The sequence below is a fragment of the Zootoca vivipara genome, chromosome 5 (assembly GCF_965207765.1).
Source record: "Zootoca vivipara chromosome 5, rZooViv2.hap1.1, whole genome shotgun sequence".
NCBI classification, from domain to species: domain Eukaryota; kingdom Metazoa; phylum Chordata; class Lepidosauria; order Squamata; family Lacertidae; genus Zootoca; species Zootoca vivipara.
The window spans coordinates 40,403,290-40,421,035 of record NC_142588.1 but is presented as its reverse complement, the minus strand read 5'-3'; the positions used below and the strand labels follow the sequence as shown (position 1 = coordinate 40,421,035).

At 42.0% G+C, this 17,746-nt stretch overlaps 1 protein-coding gene and 1 long non-coding RNA gene across 5 annotated transcripts in view; one reads left to right on the top strand and one right to left on the bottom strand.

Annotated features, from left to right (window-relative positions):
• Window positions 1–1,171: 1,171 nt before the first annotated feature.
• On the bottom strand, window positions 1,172–8,033 carry LOC132592165 (uncharacterized). 3 transcript variants are annotated; one of them, XR_015950209.1, is made up of 3 exons: window positions 7,859–8,033; window positions 5,338–5,509; window positions 1,172–1,937 (listed from the first exon to the last, which is right to left on the bottom strand). It is a non-coding gene; the product is annotated as an uncharacterized LOC132592165 (long non-coding RNA). The 3 variants fall into 3 exon arrangements; XR_015950211.1 differs by lacking the exon at window positions 7,859–8,033 and adding an exon at window positions 4,170–4,384 and having other exon boundaries at window positions 1,384–1,937; XR_015950210.1 differs by lacking the exons at window positions 5,338–5,509; window positions 7,859–8,033 and adding an exon at window positions 4,170–4,565.
• A 126-nt stretch (window positions 8,034–8,159) lies between these two features.
• The window catches only part of DOCK1 (dedicator of cytokinesis 1), a 370,976-nt gene continuing 361,389 nt past the window's right edge, over window positions 8,160–17,746 (top strand). For both annotated transcript variants that reach the window (XM_035138566.3, XM_035138565.3), the window contains exon 1: window positions 8,160–8,293. In XM_035138566.3, coding sequence (XP_034994457.1) covers window positions 8,248–8,293 — 46 coding nt within the window. In that variant the 5' untranslated portion in view covers window positions 8,160–8,247. The remainder of the gene's footprint in view (window positions 8,294–17,746) is intronic.

Here is a 17,746-nt window from a genome sequence, read left to right as displayed (position 1 = left end):
CATGGTGGAATGTAAGGATCTGTGCTGCTTCATGACCATGCTATTTAAGTATTGTCCTTGCCTAAATTTATTTACCGATGAAGAGACAGTACTCATTCAGCTGTTTCGCCTTTCTTGTTTTGTTACAACCTGTCCATGCATGAGCAAACATGTTCTATAACTACTATATTCTTACCACTAACCTGCTCTACCTTTATTACAGAGTTTGATCAGCAATAAAGAGATCAAGTTGAATAGAAAATCACACTACTGGACCCTAGACAATTTATAGGAGATCAAAGTACCTTTTGAGAATACAGAAGTTGGCTACCCCTTGCCTGTATCTTCTTCTGCTTCCACAACATCAGGACCAAATCTCAGTTCAAACATAAAAACAACTGTGATCCAAGCATTAAAACATGTATGTGTATGCTATATTTATTTATATTATATGCAATGTATACTATAATATACTATGTTATCCTATATGTATTCACTTCCATGCCTAAAATGATAGGACTTGCCTCATTGTCGGATTGTGAGCATGCTTTGAATATAGGATCCACCTTCCTATAGTTAATAAGCACAAACAGGTACAGAATCTTCCTACATTTTTCAAAAGGGTGGTTTGTAAGGACTTGTTAACTACTCTGAACCAAGACTAGCAAGTATGTAGGCTCCTTCCGTTTCTGGAATAGTTGGTTTTCACTCTTGTATTTCAGTCACAAATACAGATACATGTACTATTATATCTCTCAAGGGTTCTTTGAAGATAATAGTTAATATTGGTATAGTGCTTCAGGAATGTAAAGTGCAAACTATGGTTCAGAGACATAATTTATATTTTCATCTTGTGCCTGCACTGCTCTAGTTTGTCATTATCTGGGTTGTAATGAGTAATGACCTTTGAGAGGGACATTACATTTTGAACACGTTCCCTTCTGTCAGTCTGTTTTCATGTTTTATGAAAAACAATAGAATATATATATATATGACGTTGACTTATAATTTCCATGCTTTTGGGTGCATGAGTGAATTTGTATGTGCCTTAACTCACACTCTTTTGATTCAATGAACAGATTCCTTTTTAAAATCCTAGAGCCCATTTATATGTAAACAGAAAAGTAGGGTGATACTTAATTCTTGATAACATCACCTTATTCCACACATTCTGCATTAAAGAATCTCACACTATGATTACCAGGTCTCTTTATGAGTTTCTTTCCCATACATTCAGAAGTCAGTCCCATTAATTTAAGACAATTTCCAGGTAATTATAATTAGGTTTGCAGTGAAAGAGATTAAGAACTGCACGAAGACCCTGGCTTCATAGCACCCAATCCAGAGTCTTGACCTTACCAAGAGAAGTGGGATTGGTGGAATGTATGCTGGATGAGAAGGAAATTTTTTCAAAAAAATTATTGAAGGAAGGATTACATGTAAGATTGTATACGTGACAAAAGGTGTATTAGATTATGCCTGGCACAGAGAAAGTGGAGAGTGAGAAGCTTTTCTGCCTCTCTCATAATTCCAGAACCACGGGTCAGCCATGAAACCAAAGGTGGGAAGATTCAGAAGGAGGTATGGCTTCACTCAGTACATAATTAAACTACAGTATTCACTTACACAAGATGTAGTGATGACTACAAACTTAGACTGCTTTAAAAAGGGATTGGACACGTCATAAGGCTATCAAAGGCTACTAGCCAAGAGAGCTATGAACTCCTTCCAGCATGCCTCTGAATACCATTTGTTGAAAAACAGAAGTGGAGAATGTGCTGTTGTGTTCATGTTCCTGCTTGCAGGCTTCCCAAAGGCAACTACGGTAGTTGGCCATAGTGAGAACAGAATGGTCTTTGATCTGGTCCAGTAGGGTTCTTCGTATGTTCTCCAGCAGAATGTAATTTATGGTTTTACAGCACACTTGACCTCCCAAAAATCCATGTATCAAATCCAAGCTGAAAATAATTTGAAAAGCAAATTATTAGGCACAGGAGAGTTGGATCAGAGTTAAGAGTATGTATTTTGTATAGTTCTGCTTATTACAAAATAACTTGATTATTTCCCAACATTCATATGACATCTCTCCTGTGTTTATTACAAAGATTTTTCAACTCAGATTGACAGCTCTGTTTCAGTTCACCCCATTACAAATATATTTCCAATTGCATGACCAGGCATTTCAAATACTGATGGTGGCAAGTAGTGGGGGTGGATTTAATTTAATATTTTAAATGATGTTATGTAGCTCTAGAGAGATGACCCTTAATTTCATGTAGCACATTAATAAATGGCTTGTAATTCCAAACAAATGAGGCAGAGATACAATATGCAGATACTATAGACAGGCCTGCTTTTCAGTTCTTTTTTGAAGTTTGTATGATTAGAATAAATTATTTTAATCTTGTTCTAGTTGTTACCCAGCAGTGGAACAGAATAATGCAAATGACATTACTTGTAGAAATGTACTGTGTAAAATCTACTAATATATTTCACAGTCTGAAGGGGGAATATATATATATATATTATTGGTTTCCCAAGGTTACCTAATCTTTCTTGACTGCTGGAGTCTAAGGAAGCTTTTATTCTTTCAGTTTCAAAGTAATGTCAAACTGCAAAGTTCCCCTCCCTTACAGACGCTCTTTTATTCAGTGCCCATGGATGGTAGAAAGTGCTGCGTGAAAATTTGCGGACTCAGAATATATTATTTGTTATCATAATTTAAATTCCGTGCTAATTCTGGGGCACACTGTCCACCACTTAGCTCCAGTTTCATTTTCCAGATTTCCTAGTTTAGGGTTGCCATATATATATTTTTAGGAAAACCCAAAAGTTGTTGAGATTTATTTAGACAAACCCCAAAGTTGTTGACGTGATTCTGAAACCGTGATTTTTTCGGTTGACTTCTCTAAGATCCAGGACAAAGTGTCGCCTCTCAGAAATTCCAGGTGTCAATTCCACCTTTGAAATTCCAGTAATGTCCGGGAAAATCCAGACATATGGCAGATAACTATCTTAGTTATCTATACAGTATATTTCAGATTTCCTCAGGCTGATTGGTGTCATGATAATACCTAAGACCACTGAACCACAGAAACAAGTGTGTCTGCATTTTCATGTGACTTTGATTTATTTAGAAAAATAAAGGCAATGACAATGAAAAAAAAGGGAAATGGAACTTTGTCACAATACTAGCAATTTTCTGATCATGGGTTTTGATACAGAAATTAATCACACATAAACTCTTATAAGAGCTTATTTGATTCAGTTGTTACTGATGACAGAGGACATAATCCAATAGTGTATTTAGAGTCAGGATTGGTATCGGTAGTTTAAAAAATGTGGACAGAATAATGTTAACCACAAAGCCAGAACAAACACTGAATACAGGAAAAGCCCCCACAATTGCCTTTATGCCTCTTTCTTGAGTGAAAGGCATGAAATTGTTTTTTTGGGGTATGCAAGATGAGTGGCAGAAGTTGGGTGTTTGGCCTGCTTGTCACTTTAGAGTAGCCTGATGCTGCACTGTGAAAGGAACAGAACTCAGAAGTCATGAGGAGTGAAGAACAAATGATATCTAAGGAGTGATAATAAGAATCTAGGAAAGTGAGAAGTAAACACAATATGAGAAGAGTTAGTCAGAAGCTAGTGGAAACCATTGCCCTCATATGACTTAAGAGTTCTGAAGTCTATTGTGTTTATTTCTCCTTACCTTCCTGGATTCTTATCATCACTGCAAGACGACTTGTGTATTCTGCTCCAGGTGAAAGCTCTAGTAGACAAAGTGAGCAGGGTGTTCTAGACACATAGTTCGATATAAAGCTCGGAATGCAGAAAGAGCTAAGCAAGTGAGTATAGGTTGTTAGCTCTACCCAAACCTGCCAGTAAGTGAACTTCCTCATAAGACTCTGCTGGGCCAGACCAAAGGCCCACCTACTCCAGTATCCTGTTCTCCCGGTGGCCAACCAGATGCCTCTCAGAAGCCTACAATCAGAACCTCTGAGTGCAATTGCACTCTCTTCACACTACTGCTATATAGAGGCATACTGCCTCCAAGAGAAGGTGAAACACAGCCATGGTGGGTGGGCCATTTCAGGATGGAAAGGTGTTGGTCACATATCCTCCTACTGTACAGTACTGGAGCTTCCGGTCTAGCAGGGACCATTGTTACCAGCTCTGGGCCCTCTTACCTTCTGATTCTTCCTCCATGTCCACTGCCTTCTTCCTCAAAGAGACATCTGAGGTTAGGACACTTGGAAAGTACAAAGGGCAGTACAGTACAGATGAGTGAGGTCCTACAAGTTGGTGGTTGCTTTGATAATCTTCTGAGATAAAGAAAAAAGTCTGTGGCTGCCAGTTAACTGCTTACCGTAGGTAAATGCCGATTCTGCTTAACTTCAGGTTTCTAGAAGTCACAATAGAAAAGCTTTCTATTTTCCCTTTCACACTGGTGATTTGAGCACTTGTTTCATTTTCGAGAGTTTTCAAAAATTAAAGACGAACACTTTAGATCAAAGTTTCTGTTCTCATCTACAAGTTGTCTTTTAAGGACTGAAATCATTTAAATACAGTAGATGACGAGCCATGAAGACTGAGGATGAAAGACTTTTGATCTCCCAACCCCAAGGCAAAAATGCCGATGAGTAGAGCAAGTCAGTACATCACAATGGTCTTTGAATTCAAAGGTTCATTTATTAACGGGAGTAGGAATCTTAAGTCTGTTCTTTGGTAGATATAATATAATGGGATAAAGCACCGGGAGAGACCTGGATACCGTTGTCATACAGGCATGAATCGGAACACCAAGGAAAAATAAGTAGTATAAAAGGTATAACGGAAGGCATGCAATTGGCGTTAATTGCATTATCAGACTCCATCACACCTGTTTTCCTGTGTCTAATAACTGATTGCCCAACTGAACCCAAAATGTATGTGAAAACAGAGATATAATTAAAAGATTCTAGCTTCAGCTTTAGCATCATTATCATATATTTAACTTGTTAGGTGCTTTGTTGACCTGAAAAGTTGAGCTCTTCTGAAAGCCCTGCTTGTAGCATATTGATGGTCAAGATGACCCCTGCCTAATAGGTAGCACTGAGCTCATATGTGTTTCACATGCTTTGATGTATCCACAGGCCCCAAGCATAGCTAGAGTGGGAGGTAATGTTTAATACCAGCCACCTGTGTTCCCATGTGGTGTAGCCTGCCTGGGCCTATAAAGAATGTGTGTGGTATAGTGGTTAAGAGGGGTAGACTCGTAATCTGGGGAACCAGGTTCGCTTCCCCACTCCTCCATATGCAGCTGCTGGGTGACCTTGGGCTAGTCATACTTCTCTGAAGTCTCTCATCCCCACTCACCTCACAGAGTGTTTGTTGTGGGGGAGGAAGGGAAAGGAGAATGTTAGCCGCTTTGAGACTCCTTAGGGTAGTGATAAAGCGGGATATCAAATCCAAACTCCTCTTCTCTTCTCCTTCTTTACTTAGGTGTGGACAAACCAGTTCCTTGTGGTGGTGTCTGACCCATGATAGGCTGTGAGAAGGGGCAAGAAGGGAGCCATTAGACCTTTGCTGTAACTTTGTACCTTTCTTTAATAAATTGTTAGATTAGACCACTCTGGCAGTTTGGGCACCTTTCTTTGTAATTCCTGCGTATTGAAACTCCTGTGAGCCCTCCTTTGGATCTGCAGGGGGATTTCAGGTGCCTGTTACTACCAGTGATCAGGAGGGCAGAGAAGTGTTGTTTACATGGCTTCTCACCACGCAAGTTGCTCCCAGTAACTGAAACGGAGAGGGTCAGGGGTGGCAGTGGAGCTAATCCTGGGCTACAACTGCTGCACCTACACCATGCCAATTCCCCCACCGCCTAACCAGCAGTGACCTCCGTTTTGGGAAGTCAGGTAAGCAATGTGGCTCCACCCTGCCCAGCTGACTTGATACTGCCTGCTGCTTGAAGTCTCGATATGATTTACAGGACGGAATACAATAATACAACAATATAGCTGTGAACTCTACAAATAGACAGGCTGAAAAACTGTAGCGTGGCTCAAGCTTCAGCTTTCAAAGCCCTTTGACAACAAGGCGCTTATGCCTCTCCACCCCACTCCCTAGAATTTATTATTGCAGTTTTACTTTTCGAGTCTTTGTTTTAGCTAAGGAAAAGGTCAGATTGGCATTTGGTAAATGGTTCCGTATTTCCCTTCTGTTTCTTGCAGTAGCAATGGAACTCTAGTCTCATTTATAATCTGCCAGGCCTTAGGGCTGCAACAAACCAGTGCCAATACAAGAAAGGACTTGTATCCAAAAATAGCTTTATTTCCTAAAAAATGTTATGTGTTCCTCAGGATATTTTCTTTCCACTTTTAGTTTTTGCAAGAAAGTGTATACCTTTCTTCCACATATTTGCTGTATAGCTCTACTATGTTACAGAGAACAGTTTAATGTGGGTTCTGGGTCAGAAAATATTGAAGACTGCTATATAGCTACATTGAGAAGACAACAGCAGAAACTGTTGGAAAGGAAGAAATATACTTGCCATGGTATACTGCTGCTGCTGACCTTTGGCAAGCATGGCAACTAGCATCACTTATTTCCAATTCTGAAGCTTCAGAGTTGGGCAAGATGATTCTGCATTGGGATGGACCGGTTAAGAACCAACAAACTGCAGCTCTGCTGCTGTGATGAAGCATGGCACACCTTTGCTGCTGCAGATATATATCATGATATTTAGCTGGTAATATATCATGATGTGGCCCAGGTGGCACTGTGGGTTAAACCACAGAGTCTAGGGCTTGCTGATCAGAAGGTTGGCGGTTCGAATCCCTGCAACGGGATGAGCTTCCGTTGCTCGGTCCCAGCTCCTGCCCACCTAGCAGTTTGAAAGCACATCAAAAAAGTGCAAGTAGATAAATAGGGACCGTTCCGGCGGGAAGGTAAATGGCGTTTCCATGCACTGCTCTGGTTCGCCAGAAGCAGCTTTGTCATGCTGGCCACATGACCCGGAAGCTGTCTGCGGACAAACGCCGGCTCCCTCGGCCTATAGAGCGAGATGAGCGCCGCAACCCGAGTCGGACACGACTGGACCTGATGGTCAGGGGACCCTTTACCTTTTTATATCATGATGTTGAAAACCAGGTATCACCCAGCCCTATGGACATATAACCCTGGTTCTGGCCCCACTGCACTAGCTTTAATTGGAGCCCAATTTAAAGTTCTGGTTTTGTCCTTTAAAGCCTTATATGGCTCAGGACCCCTATAGCTACTCCAAAGGAACCTGCCCCCCCCCCACTGAGATAGTGCCACCTCCAAGTGAGGCCTAGAGGGTGGTGGCTAGAGAAAAGGCCCTCTGTGCCACAGCCCCCCATAGCGGCCCGACTTCCCGTGAAGACACTGGGTGCTTTTCGGAAGCAGTGTCAACTGTGCACATTCTCCTCACAGCCTAGGGGCGAGGCCAGCTGGAGCCAGTATTGGATGCAGAGACTCAAGAGTGCCATTAAGCAGCAGTGCCCGCTCATCAGTCTTTCCGTCCGCAAATGTCGGGGGGGGGGGAGTTGCGTGCATTGACAGGAGGTGGTGGGAGGCAACTTGCAGATATGCCTGCCGACGGTCTCTCCTCCCTAAGGGCTAGAACCTTGACAGCTTCAGTTGCAAGTCTTCTCTTAAGGGTCAAAACATTTTTACTCAGAAGCAAAGCTCTACGTGGAGCCAATGATGCCAGAGCACGTTTTGGACAGCATTACCCGAATCAGGAGTGAAAAACGGGCAAAACTATCTAAAATCCCGGCTTTCCAGATAAACTCCCTTGTACAGTAAATACTTTATTGGTCGGGTTTTGTTTTTTGTTTTACTGGAAGCGGCGCCACTGCCGATTATGTAAACTCACCCACGTCCGCTTGCATATGAGTCAAGTTCCTTTGCTGAGCTCAGTGGGACTGACTTCGGGCTAAACTTAGGCGCGGGGCTGGGACTCCGCGGGGCGCCGTTTGCGCGGGCTCGCTTCGGAGGCGGCCGCCGGAGGAAGTGGAGTGAAGCCAAGCCTGGGTTTCCTACCGGCCAGGGACGGGGAGGGCCTCCAACCCCCTGACTCCGCCTGTACCACATGACTTCTCCCTCGCCTGCAAACTTTTTCCTCCTCCTCCTCCTCCTCCTTGTCCCGTTGCGGCCGCAGCCAAGGCTGGAAAATGGCGGCTCGCTAGACTCGCCGCTGGGCGCATCCCTGCCTTCGTGCGCCGGCTTCCCCAGACGGCGGGCAGGCTCGGGCTCCCGTGCGCCATGACGCGCTGGGTGCCCACCAAGCGGGAGGAGAAATACGGCGTGGGTGAGCGTTTTCTCTTTCTCCGTCCTCCTCGGGCTTTCCCCCTGGGCTCGTCCCGCTTGTTGCGCTTCTCCTTGCCGGGCGCTGCGAACTTCCTGGCCAAGTTTGGTAGTTCGGCTGGGGAGAAACTTGCTGAGGCTCCGCTTGGCCTTCAAGAGCGGCAACAAATAAAAGAACAGTAAAAAAAAGCTGTCGTGGTTCTCCTCCTTGCCTGGGTGCCCCTCGCCGCACACTGGTTTCCCTCGCCCGCCTTGGGTTCATTGTCTCCGCGGGCTGCCCCAAAGAGTCTGGCATTCTTGCCATGAGCAACGTCGGAGGGGAGAGAGAGCTAATTCCTTAGAAGAAAGGCCCGCGCGGGGAAGGGTGGGGTGCGCACGGGCGGTCGCCTCTCTCTCATCCACATTGCAAGGCGCGTTTCCTCTTGAAGGAGCGGCTTGTGTTTTCCTGCCCCTTGGCTGCCTCCCGGGGACTCCCTCCCACCCTTTCTGGTGAGCTGATCTCCGGGCAAAACTATTGGGATCCCTCGGTCCCGTTGTAGGCAATTCCGCCCCTTTCTGCTTTTCTCCACCCCCTGAGCCTGGTCCTCTGTAAAGCCACGGTCTTTATTTTGTGCGGGGATCTTGATCCAGCGCCCTTTCCCTAGTTTTAGGTTTGCCTCTCTTTTCTCTACGATGAAGCGGATCGAGGTCGGTGCACCCCATTCTCCGAAGCTTCCTGTCCCACTAACTTGCAAGAAAAGAGAGTGGGAACTTTGTGCCCAGTTGGCTTGTTTCAGCCCTGGCCATCCCAGCCAACTCTTGTGCACTGCACTGAACCTAGGGGAATCCTTGTTTGCTGTTCCTAGGTAACCCAGCTGAATCGACTGGACATATGGCAGCATTTCATCCTGTATAGTCCGGCAGTGGATGTATCGATTAGTATTAAGTCTGTCACTATAGAGTAATGAAATCTCACTTGATTCTATCAATTAAATCTGTATATATTTGCATTTGGTTAAAACAGCTGTGAGTGACAAAAAAGCATTACAGCAGTTTTTTTTTAAAATTATAGGTACATGGGACACAGTTGGTGCTATCCTCTAAAGAGGCATTCTCCTGTGTGAGAGCACACCATTTTCATACAAACTTTTATTGAAGGGGGGGGGCATTGCCTCTTCTTTCTCAACCATAAATCCATTTCACTCCCAACCAACCAACCAACCAACCAACTTTACCCTGGCAAAGGGTCCTTGTGATGTTCATACGTGTGAGCAGCTGCAGGGTAATGGCTGTGAGTGTGCACTAAAAAGCCCTCAGTTCAAAACTGAACCTTAGCCAAAATTCTACTGGCTAATCCACTACTGTAGTTACTTTAGGCAAACTATGATTAAATCTTGATGCTCAGATTGCTGCTTTTGCACTCAAATTGCCAGTAGGAGAGGAGAAAGTACTTAACCCCCCCCCCCAGTTGCTTTTTTCTCTGGATGGAAAACGATTATAGGCCCTGTATATTTTCTCCTGTTAGTGGAAAAGTGGCAGTGGGGGATTTTGAAAAGCTAAAACAATGAATTTTATTATTCTGTCGCATAAGGGAGGATTTTGAGTGGATGCATGTCAGGAAATAAAAAGGTTAAGTACCCCCTTCTGTCCTGATCACTCTCTCAAAAGGTGGCATTTGTATTATTTTTTAAAAAGAAACAAACATGGGAGATGGTACATCAGATTTGTAGCGTTCCTTTTCTCCCTTAGAGGCTTGTTGGAGGGTTACATGACAGATAATGCTCAATAATAACAATAATAATTTTTTATTTATACCCCGCCCTCCCCAGTCAAAACCGGGCTCAGGGCAGCTGACACCAATAAAATTACAATAGGACGTAAAAGAAAAAAACTCCAATTAAAATAAGGGTCAAAATACGGTCCAAATCCAAAATTTTAAAATGCAGCCTCATTTTAAAGTAGCCCAAATCAAAACCATAAGGGAGGAAAACATAGAGGTCAGACTGAGTCCAGCCCAAAGGCCAGGCGGAACAGCTCTTGCTGTTCTTGCAGGCGGAGTGCTGGAACACTCAAAATGCTAAAAATTAATATGTTGGAAGACGGTACCCAGTGTATTGTGGATGTTCAATACACCTGGAGTTGACTGAGGTTTAAGTCTCCTATCATTTAAAATACATCTCTGTGAGGTCAGCTAATGAAATAACTTGCATAGAAATTCCCTGTGTGCCTGCTGTCTTTCTGTGAGTGGCTCCTGTGCAATTAGGGGGCTATTTGCATGGGTCCTGATTGTAGAATCATCATCTGCCAGGAAGAGGGTCTGTCAGTTGCTTGCGTTTGGCCTCATTCATGCAGCTGAGCCATTTGAAAAGATCCCAGGTGCATCAGTTCTGCTGTGTATTTAGGGTAGTACTTAAAGGCCCCTGTTGCTGGCTTGTGAACAGAATATTTTTGTTTATGCACAACCACATGAGTATCCTTGTATCTTTTTTGTTGTTCAGACTCCTGGTTGGATATACAGTACTCAAATTTCAATAGGTAATGCTATAAAGGAGTTGGGTGAAGAGTGATATACTGCTACTTGGGATGCAATTTTGTACAAGGAGATTAGATACCCTGCTGTGCTATGGATAGGTCTGTAAGTGATGCTATTGGAAAACATTCTGCTCCTGTTTCTGGTTTTAGATTTACCTCCTTTGACCTGGCAGGTCTTCCATAGCATATATATTATCATCTTGGATCTATTGTGGATCCTAATTGTATGGTCTTGGCTTGATCGGCTCTAATTACAGGTATCTTCAAGTCCTGTGCATAATGGGATTTAGCTAATCTAGATCTGGTCCTTTCCAAAGTCTATAGCCTGTGATTGCTTTTATGGTATAATTTCTATGTTACTATTTAAACACGTGTTGTGGAGAATTTAAGATACAGTAAGGTATGTCTTGACCCCGGCTGTATTTTGTTAGATAAATTCTCAAAACTTTTTTTCAGCAAGCCTACCTATGTATATAATTTAGTTAGTTATACTGTCTTTTATAGTTTAGTTTTTAAGGTTTTTTTATTTTTATCTTATTAGGCATATAGATTTTTTTCTGATTAAGTGGTCCAAATAAGGTTACTTTCTGCACTCTTTACTTGTACAGACACTTAACAACTCTTGAAAGAGTATTTCCTTTGTTGGTATGGCTGGTATGAATGGTCTGATGTGAGTGACAAAATCTGAAAAATGGCTTTGTTCCTTCAGTATTATCATGTATATACAGCATGGTGAAAAAATATTTACCATATGGGGGAGCATTCACACAATCATTTTACCATATGAAAAAGAAATGCCTTGCTCATTAACCTTTGACATGGCCATTTAAAAAATAAGTATTTAGGTTAGTTATAACTGTAACTTATAGACAGACTAGTCTATTGCACTCTTGTAAGCAATAACCCATTTCAGCAGATTAATAAATGGTTGATATCAATGATATTCCTTATGCACATACTCAATAATTTGATGGCACTGCATGTTTTCTGTTTTAACTGCTCCACAAGAGAAGCTGTGTGTTTTCCTGTTACACTTTGAATAGAATATGGGGGATAGATAATTTGGTGTCTTGCATTCTGTAGTGATGTTTTCTAGAAATTCGTCTTAGCATCTACTTGTGCATTGCAAATACAATTTGTTTGGTGCAGTTCATACTGAAATATGAAAACTGAAGGGACAAGATTGCCCCGCCAACCTTTACAACTCTCCACCTAGAGCAAATACGGTATGTGTAAGACAGTGCGAAAAATTGCTTATCCTTCCTTTAAGGCTACCTTGCACTATTGCTTTGCTGTGCTTCCTGAAGGCATCCTTTCCAATGGGATGTATGGAGGTAGTTTAGAATATATATAGAATTTTCAGATAAGAATCAGATGTCTGAAGTGGATCAGTTCATCAAAAGAGTTGCTGAGAGTAAAAGAGGGAGCTTATGATATGTATTGCCTGAATAAATAAATAGTCTTGCTGGGCTCCAGAGTGACTAGTTGAATTTTAAGGGGTTGCTCTAACTCGGGCATCCCCAAACTGCGGCCCTCCAGATGTTTTGGCCTACAACTCCCATGATCCCTAGCTAATAGAACCAGTGGTCGGGGAAGATGGGAATTGTAGTCCAAAACATCTGGAGGACCGAAGTTTGGGGATGCCTGCTCTAAAGAATTGAAATAATAAAGCCTAATTTTAGGGGTGTCTGAATTGTTGTTTGGAACGTTAATCAGAAATTGTGGACAGATGGCCAAAAAATAAATAAAAAATCATGATTCCTTCAGCATGGTGATGGTGTGGTTGCCTGGAATGGAGTTGTTAAAGTACCGATACCCTGCACTTGACCACCTCTGTCAGCCTCCTCTAGTGGGGGATCTGCAGTATGCCTGATCTGGGCCTCTTTGCTGTGTTGGCTTGGGAGCTGGTGCAGATAAGGGTTGTCCCCCCCCCCCCGCTCCCCACCTTCTGCCATGCTGGAGCTGTGTACGGGCTGCTGGCTGAGCTGCTCAGGGGTTGGGGTTGCACCCCAAACTTTGAATGTTGTGATAAAAATACGGCTTGGGAATGTAGACTGCAGACTAAATTAACTGAAAGTGTCCAACATTCTTGGAAATGCAATACTGAGTGCATTAGAGAAGAGAACATTGTGGTTCTCAGCAAAACAGCAGTCACGGCTCTTGGTTTTGGTGTTCAGTGAGCTCATTCCTTGAACGTGACAACCACCTTTCTTTTTCTATAGTTCTCTGTTGAAACTGCACATAGGTGTACTACCTGTACTGCAAACAGCTAAGGACTAAGTCTGTAAAAGCAAATATATGTTGATGCATTTATTCAAATATATTTAAGAGTAGATGTATTGGAATAAATACATCAACATATATTTGCCTTTACAGGCAGTGAGTGTTTGACACCCCAATTATAGCTGATGAGCATATTCAACAGATGGTTTGTAGTGAATAGCTGCAAGTGGCTATTCACAATATATCAGTAAGTGGGCAAGTGCATCCTGTTTTCGTCCTTGTTAGGTGTCATATATATGCATGAAGCTTACGCAAGTTCATTCATCTGTCACTTGAGTGGCATAAGAACTGCTTCTGCTTCCCATCCTAGGGCTGCAACAACAGCTGGTTCCATGGTAGCCATTGTGCTTTCAGAATGTTGCATAGGTGTGTTGTTTCCTGTCTGGAACATCTGAGACCCCCTTGTACGTGTAACAAACTGTTACTTGTTCATATGCTGTTCTGAACTGATGCAGTAATTGCTGTGCCCCATTGTCAACTGTTATTTCTGGAATTGGTCCATCAGTAACTTTAACTGGAAGTCATGGCAGCAGGAAAAGTAGAGTCACACACAGCTGAACTTAGTGTTTCAAATTGCAAGCTGCTGTTACAAATGTGATTAATTTCTTCGTGGGCAGTGGCTTTGGCTGTAACCTTAGCGTTGTATCTGTGGTTGAAAGGCCTATATTTTTGGAAAGATAGCTCAGTTGGTTAGAGCATGGTGTTGAGAACGCCAAGGTTGCAAGCTTGATCCCCTTATGGGACAGCTGCATATTCCTGCATTGCAGGGGGTGGGCAAATGAAGTCTTCCAGGGTGGAAAGTGATTCTGGCATAACTTGTCAATTTAGTTTGTTGGCAGTATGTGGCATTCTTTGCTTGCAAGCTTTGTAGCCATTTTAGGCGTGGTTTAGTAATCCAGTTGTCCTACACGCATGTGTCCTTTTTGGTGTGCTTGTTTTTGTTCTCTGCTTGCTTCAATATGCATATGGGCCTAGAAAATTTAAGGTGCTTGATTTTAAAAAATATATATAAATGTAAATGATTACCAGTTACTTATTTGAGAGGAAGGAGGACAGGAGTAATCTTTTCTTGATCACCATATATTGATAAGAGCAATAGCAGGTGAAGTTCTTTAATACAAAGACATACAGTATGTAACATTTTGCATATGGCGGGAATAGATGTAACACTTTTTCACTGTGTTCTGAGGCATTTTTCAGGGTAGTTAACGTGGATCCAAATGATTTCCAGTGCTTGGAAAATGTCACATCTGTCTTGACCCTAAACAGTTCTTTGAAATAAATGTCATAGAAGTCAGACATAAAGTAATATTGAAATCTTCGTGGCATCACTTACCCTGAATAGGATATAAATTTTAGGACAAAAACTTGGGTTGTAGCAATGCTGCAGCTCCACTGGTGAAGGGGACTTCTGTGCATGCAAAATAAATTGCTCATTCTCTTCTGTTCCTCCAGACCCCCATGGCTCCTCAAAATAATCAGCTTTGAGAGTTTCTTCTAGAGCAGATTTCTTTTTTTGGTGGTGATGGGGGAGCCCAGTAGAAAGGGAGGAAACAAAAGACTTGCTGTGCCAGCAGGGTGCCACTGGAACAGCATTGGGTACAATCCCATGTTTTGGGAGTTGGGAAATTTAGCTTTGTTAAACAAGAATAATTTGATGTTTAAACCAGCTAAATATGGCCTGCTCCCTTGCTTTAAAAAAATAAATAGAAAAGCTTGTTAAGTCTGCTGCAGTGTGTTTGTTCTTCAATTTGCAATATGATGAAAATTTTGTTCATTGTGCACTGATATCGAAAAAAGTTGCACGCATAATAGAATAATATAACAGAATAGCTATGAATGATGATTGTGCTCTACAATATGGCATGTCTCTAATGAATATCAAGGGTGTGAGAGTTGAAAAAAAAGATGTATTGTGGCTAAGAGAGAAACTCTTTTTGATGCTAAATGGCATTATCATTTCCCTACAATTCACATTCTGAAATCTGGTTCTGGGAACTGTAGAGAGTAAATACTTATTTTATTTTCTGCCTCACTGATCACCTCTCAATAATTTAGTATAGGGAGTCATCAAATTTTAGGGCCAGTGGGCACACCTGGAATTTTGAGAAAGTCATAAGGATGCTGGTTGCAAAATGACAGCCATGGTCTATGTGTTATAATACAAAACCTCTTGGGTACCCTCTGGAATCCTATGTGATCTTTGGATGAAGGGTGGAATATGATTTTAACAAACAAACAAATTGCCTTAAACGGTGTCAGTTACTTGGCATGTCACAACAGCTGTATGATGACACAACCACAATGACATATCTGCACTTGGCGAGTGAGTCAGTCCTGGAACGCTGTGTTTCTTTTGGGGACTGCTTGCATTGTCATATTACACCATGTAATCATGTGTGCGGGTCCACCAATCGCACAGAGAACGGTTAGGTGGACTAGTTTTCAGACATGGATTCAGCCGCCCTTTCTGTGATGACAACAGCGCTTCTTGCAGCTAATGTTTTGAAGGGGGAAAAAAGTCTGTTGCTAAATATTACACCCTTTATGCCATATGTACCAGCCAGAGGTACTTGTTGCTGCTGTAGCAGAATAAATTAATGCTTCTATGCTGGCTGGATAACCTGGATCATCTTGCCACATCCGCACAATACTATTGGTTTTGATTTTGCATAACAGGTTGTGATTATTTTAAATCGGTTAAGCCAAGGCTTAAAGTAAACCAATCTGTAACCTCCCTCTCCTTAATGCATATGTCACCCTTAAGCAGGGACATCAGTTTGTGGCAGAACTGCAGAACTCTTTGAATTTATTCATTGGTTTTGTAATTTCCACTGCAGTCTTGGGAGTGCAGCAAAGAATAGTCTTTCCTTTTGAGCTATACACTCCTGTGCGTGACTGGCTTCCCTAATCTCTCATGTTCCAGAGACTTACTGGTTGTGATATACATCTCAATAACTTATTCCCTGTATCTGTACTGAAAGGTTGTGCTGTCAGTGTGATACTGTAGTGGGGTATAAATGTCCCTGAGAAGCTGTTTCCCCTCTGCTAAACTAATCTTGTGGCGTGCGATTTATAAACCATCCAGAATATCCATTGCATATACTGAGGGAAATTACCGCCTTGGAACAAAAGGCATTGTAATGCTGTTTATAAATATTATCACAGAATGCAGTTGTGAGGGTGACTCAGCTTCATATCCTGAAGTACTTCATGCAGGAATAAAGATGGGCCAGAAATGATAGTGATAGGGGGTGGAAATGCATTGTTTCTTAACAGGATGAATGTCATCAGTAGAGTATATAAGAAACACACATGTTTGGTTATATCCTTATTAAGGCCTGTGAAACGACTTGTACTGTAGTTGTATCCTTATACTCTTGTTTTGTGAGACACGTTTTGATTTCTTGCAAAACACATTTTCGCTTAGCTGTGTATGGAAGTACTACAGAAATATAGCAACTGTGGCAGGTAGTCATCTAGGACACCTCTAATTCTTGGCTTCAACCTTATTTCTTCTTCAAGCTGGCTATTAAATTGAAAGGAAGTTCTCTGTTTTAAAATATGGGAGTTCGGTTCTCTGTGACACTTGGATTTTATGATATGCCTTCTTTTCTAGAGTTGGCTCTAACCCATTTTGGGATTGCTGATGAATCAGCAGCATTTGGGCTGGCCTTGGACAGATAAAAGTTTCAGGTTTTTTTAAAAAAACAAATATGGTATGTTTATTTTAGACTGTGTCTTTGAACATCCGTCAAATTTATAAAAGAAAGCTGTTTTAAGTGACATCTGGAAGGATCTGGGGATTTTGCAAACAGATAGTGTTACGTAAGTGCCATTTTGCCAAGAAGAGTGGTTGCCCCATTGTGAATCGAAGGAAGGCAAGGCTGTGTGGCTAGAAAGCAATGCCCTCCAATACTAGGGCAGAAAATGAATGCATAGTAGAATACATAGTGGCCACTTGTAAATTTACTAAGAGTACCTATAACCACATGGAATATTTGTCATGTAGCATCTGACTATATGAACGACGTCTGATTTTCAGCGTTGTAATATTTCACCAGCTAAACATCATGAGATGTAATTATGTAGAGGTGATCCGGGTAAAGTCTTGCAAACTGCTACAGCTTTTAGGGGTCTAAAATTGATGCATTTTTACTTACCTTTAACATATTGTTACAACTGTTATTTTATAGTACACAGGGACAGGGGCCCTGCTTGGCTTGCTTTTAAGTCACAGTATATGGTCACCTGAATTTATCAGGTAAGGCTTGCTGACAAGCTGACAGAAGTATCAGGTGATATACACTTAATGGCTAGGGTAGCAGTAAGTAATAGGAAGATTTCTGTAGATTATTGTTATTTATACAGCACCACCAATGTGCATGGATAATAAGATAAGTCTCTACCCTGTGGAACTGAGACTGTCAGATGAAAATCCTGTACAGTATTTGCTCAGGTGGGGGGGGGGCTGCAAGTTTAATCACCCATGTTTAAAAAGCCAATCCCCCCTGAACATAGAAGTCTCTAAACACGTTAACAACAGTAACAGAACTTCAATGCCTTTAAGAATTTGGGAGACAGAAATTTAAGCAAATCCATCTTAGATCTGTAAAAGTTGACAGTTCAGTACAGAATGCTACCGGATTGGGTTCTTTGCCAG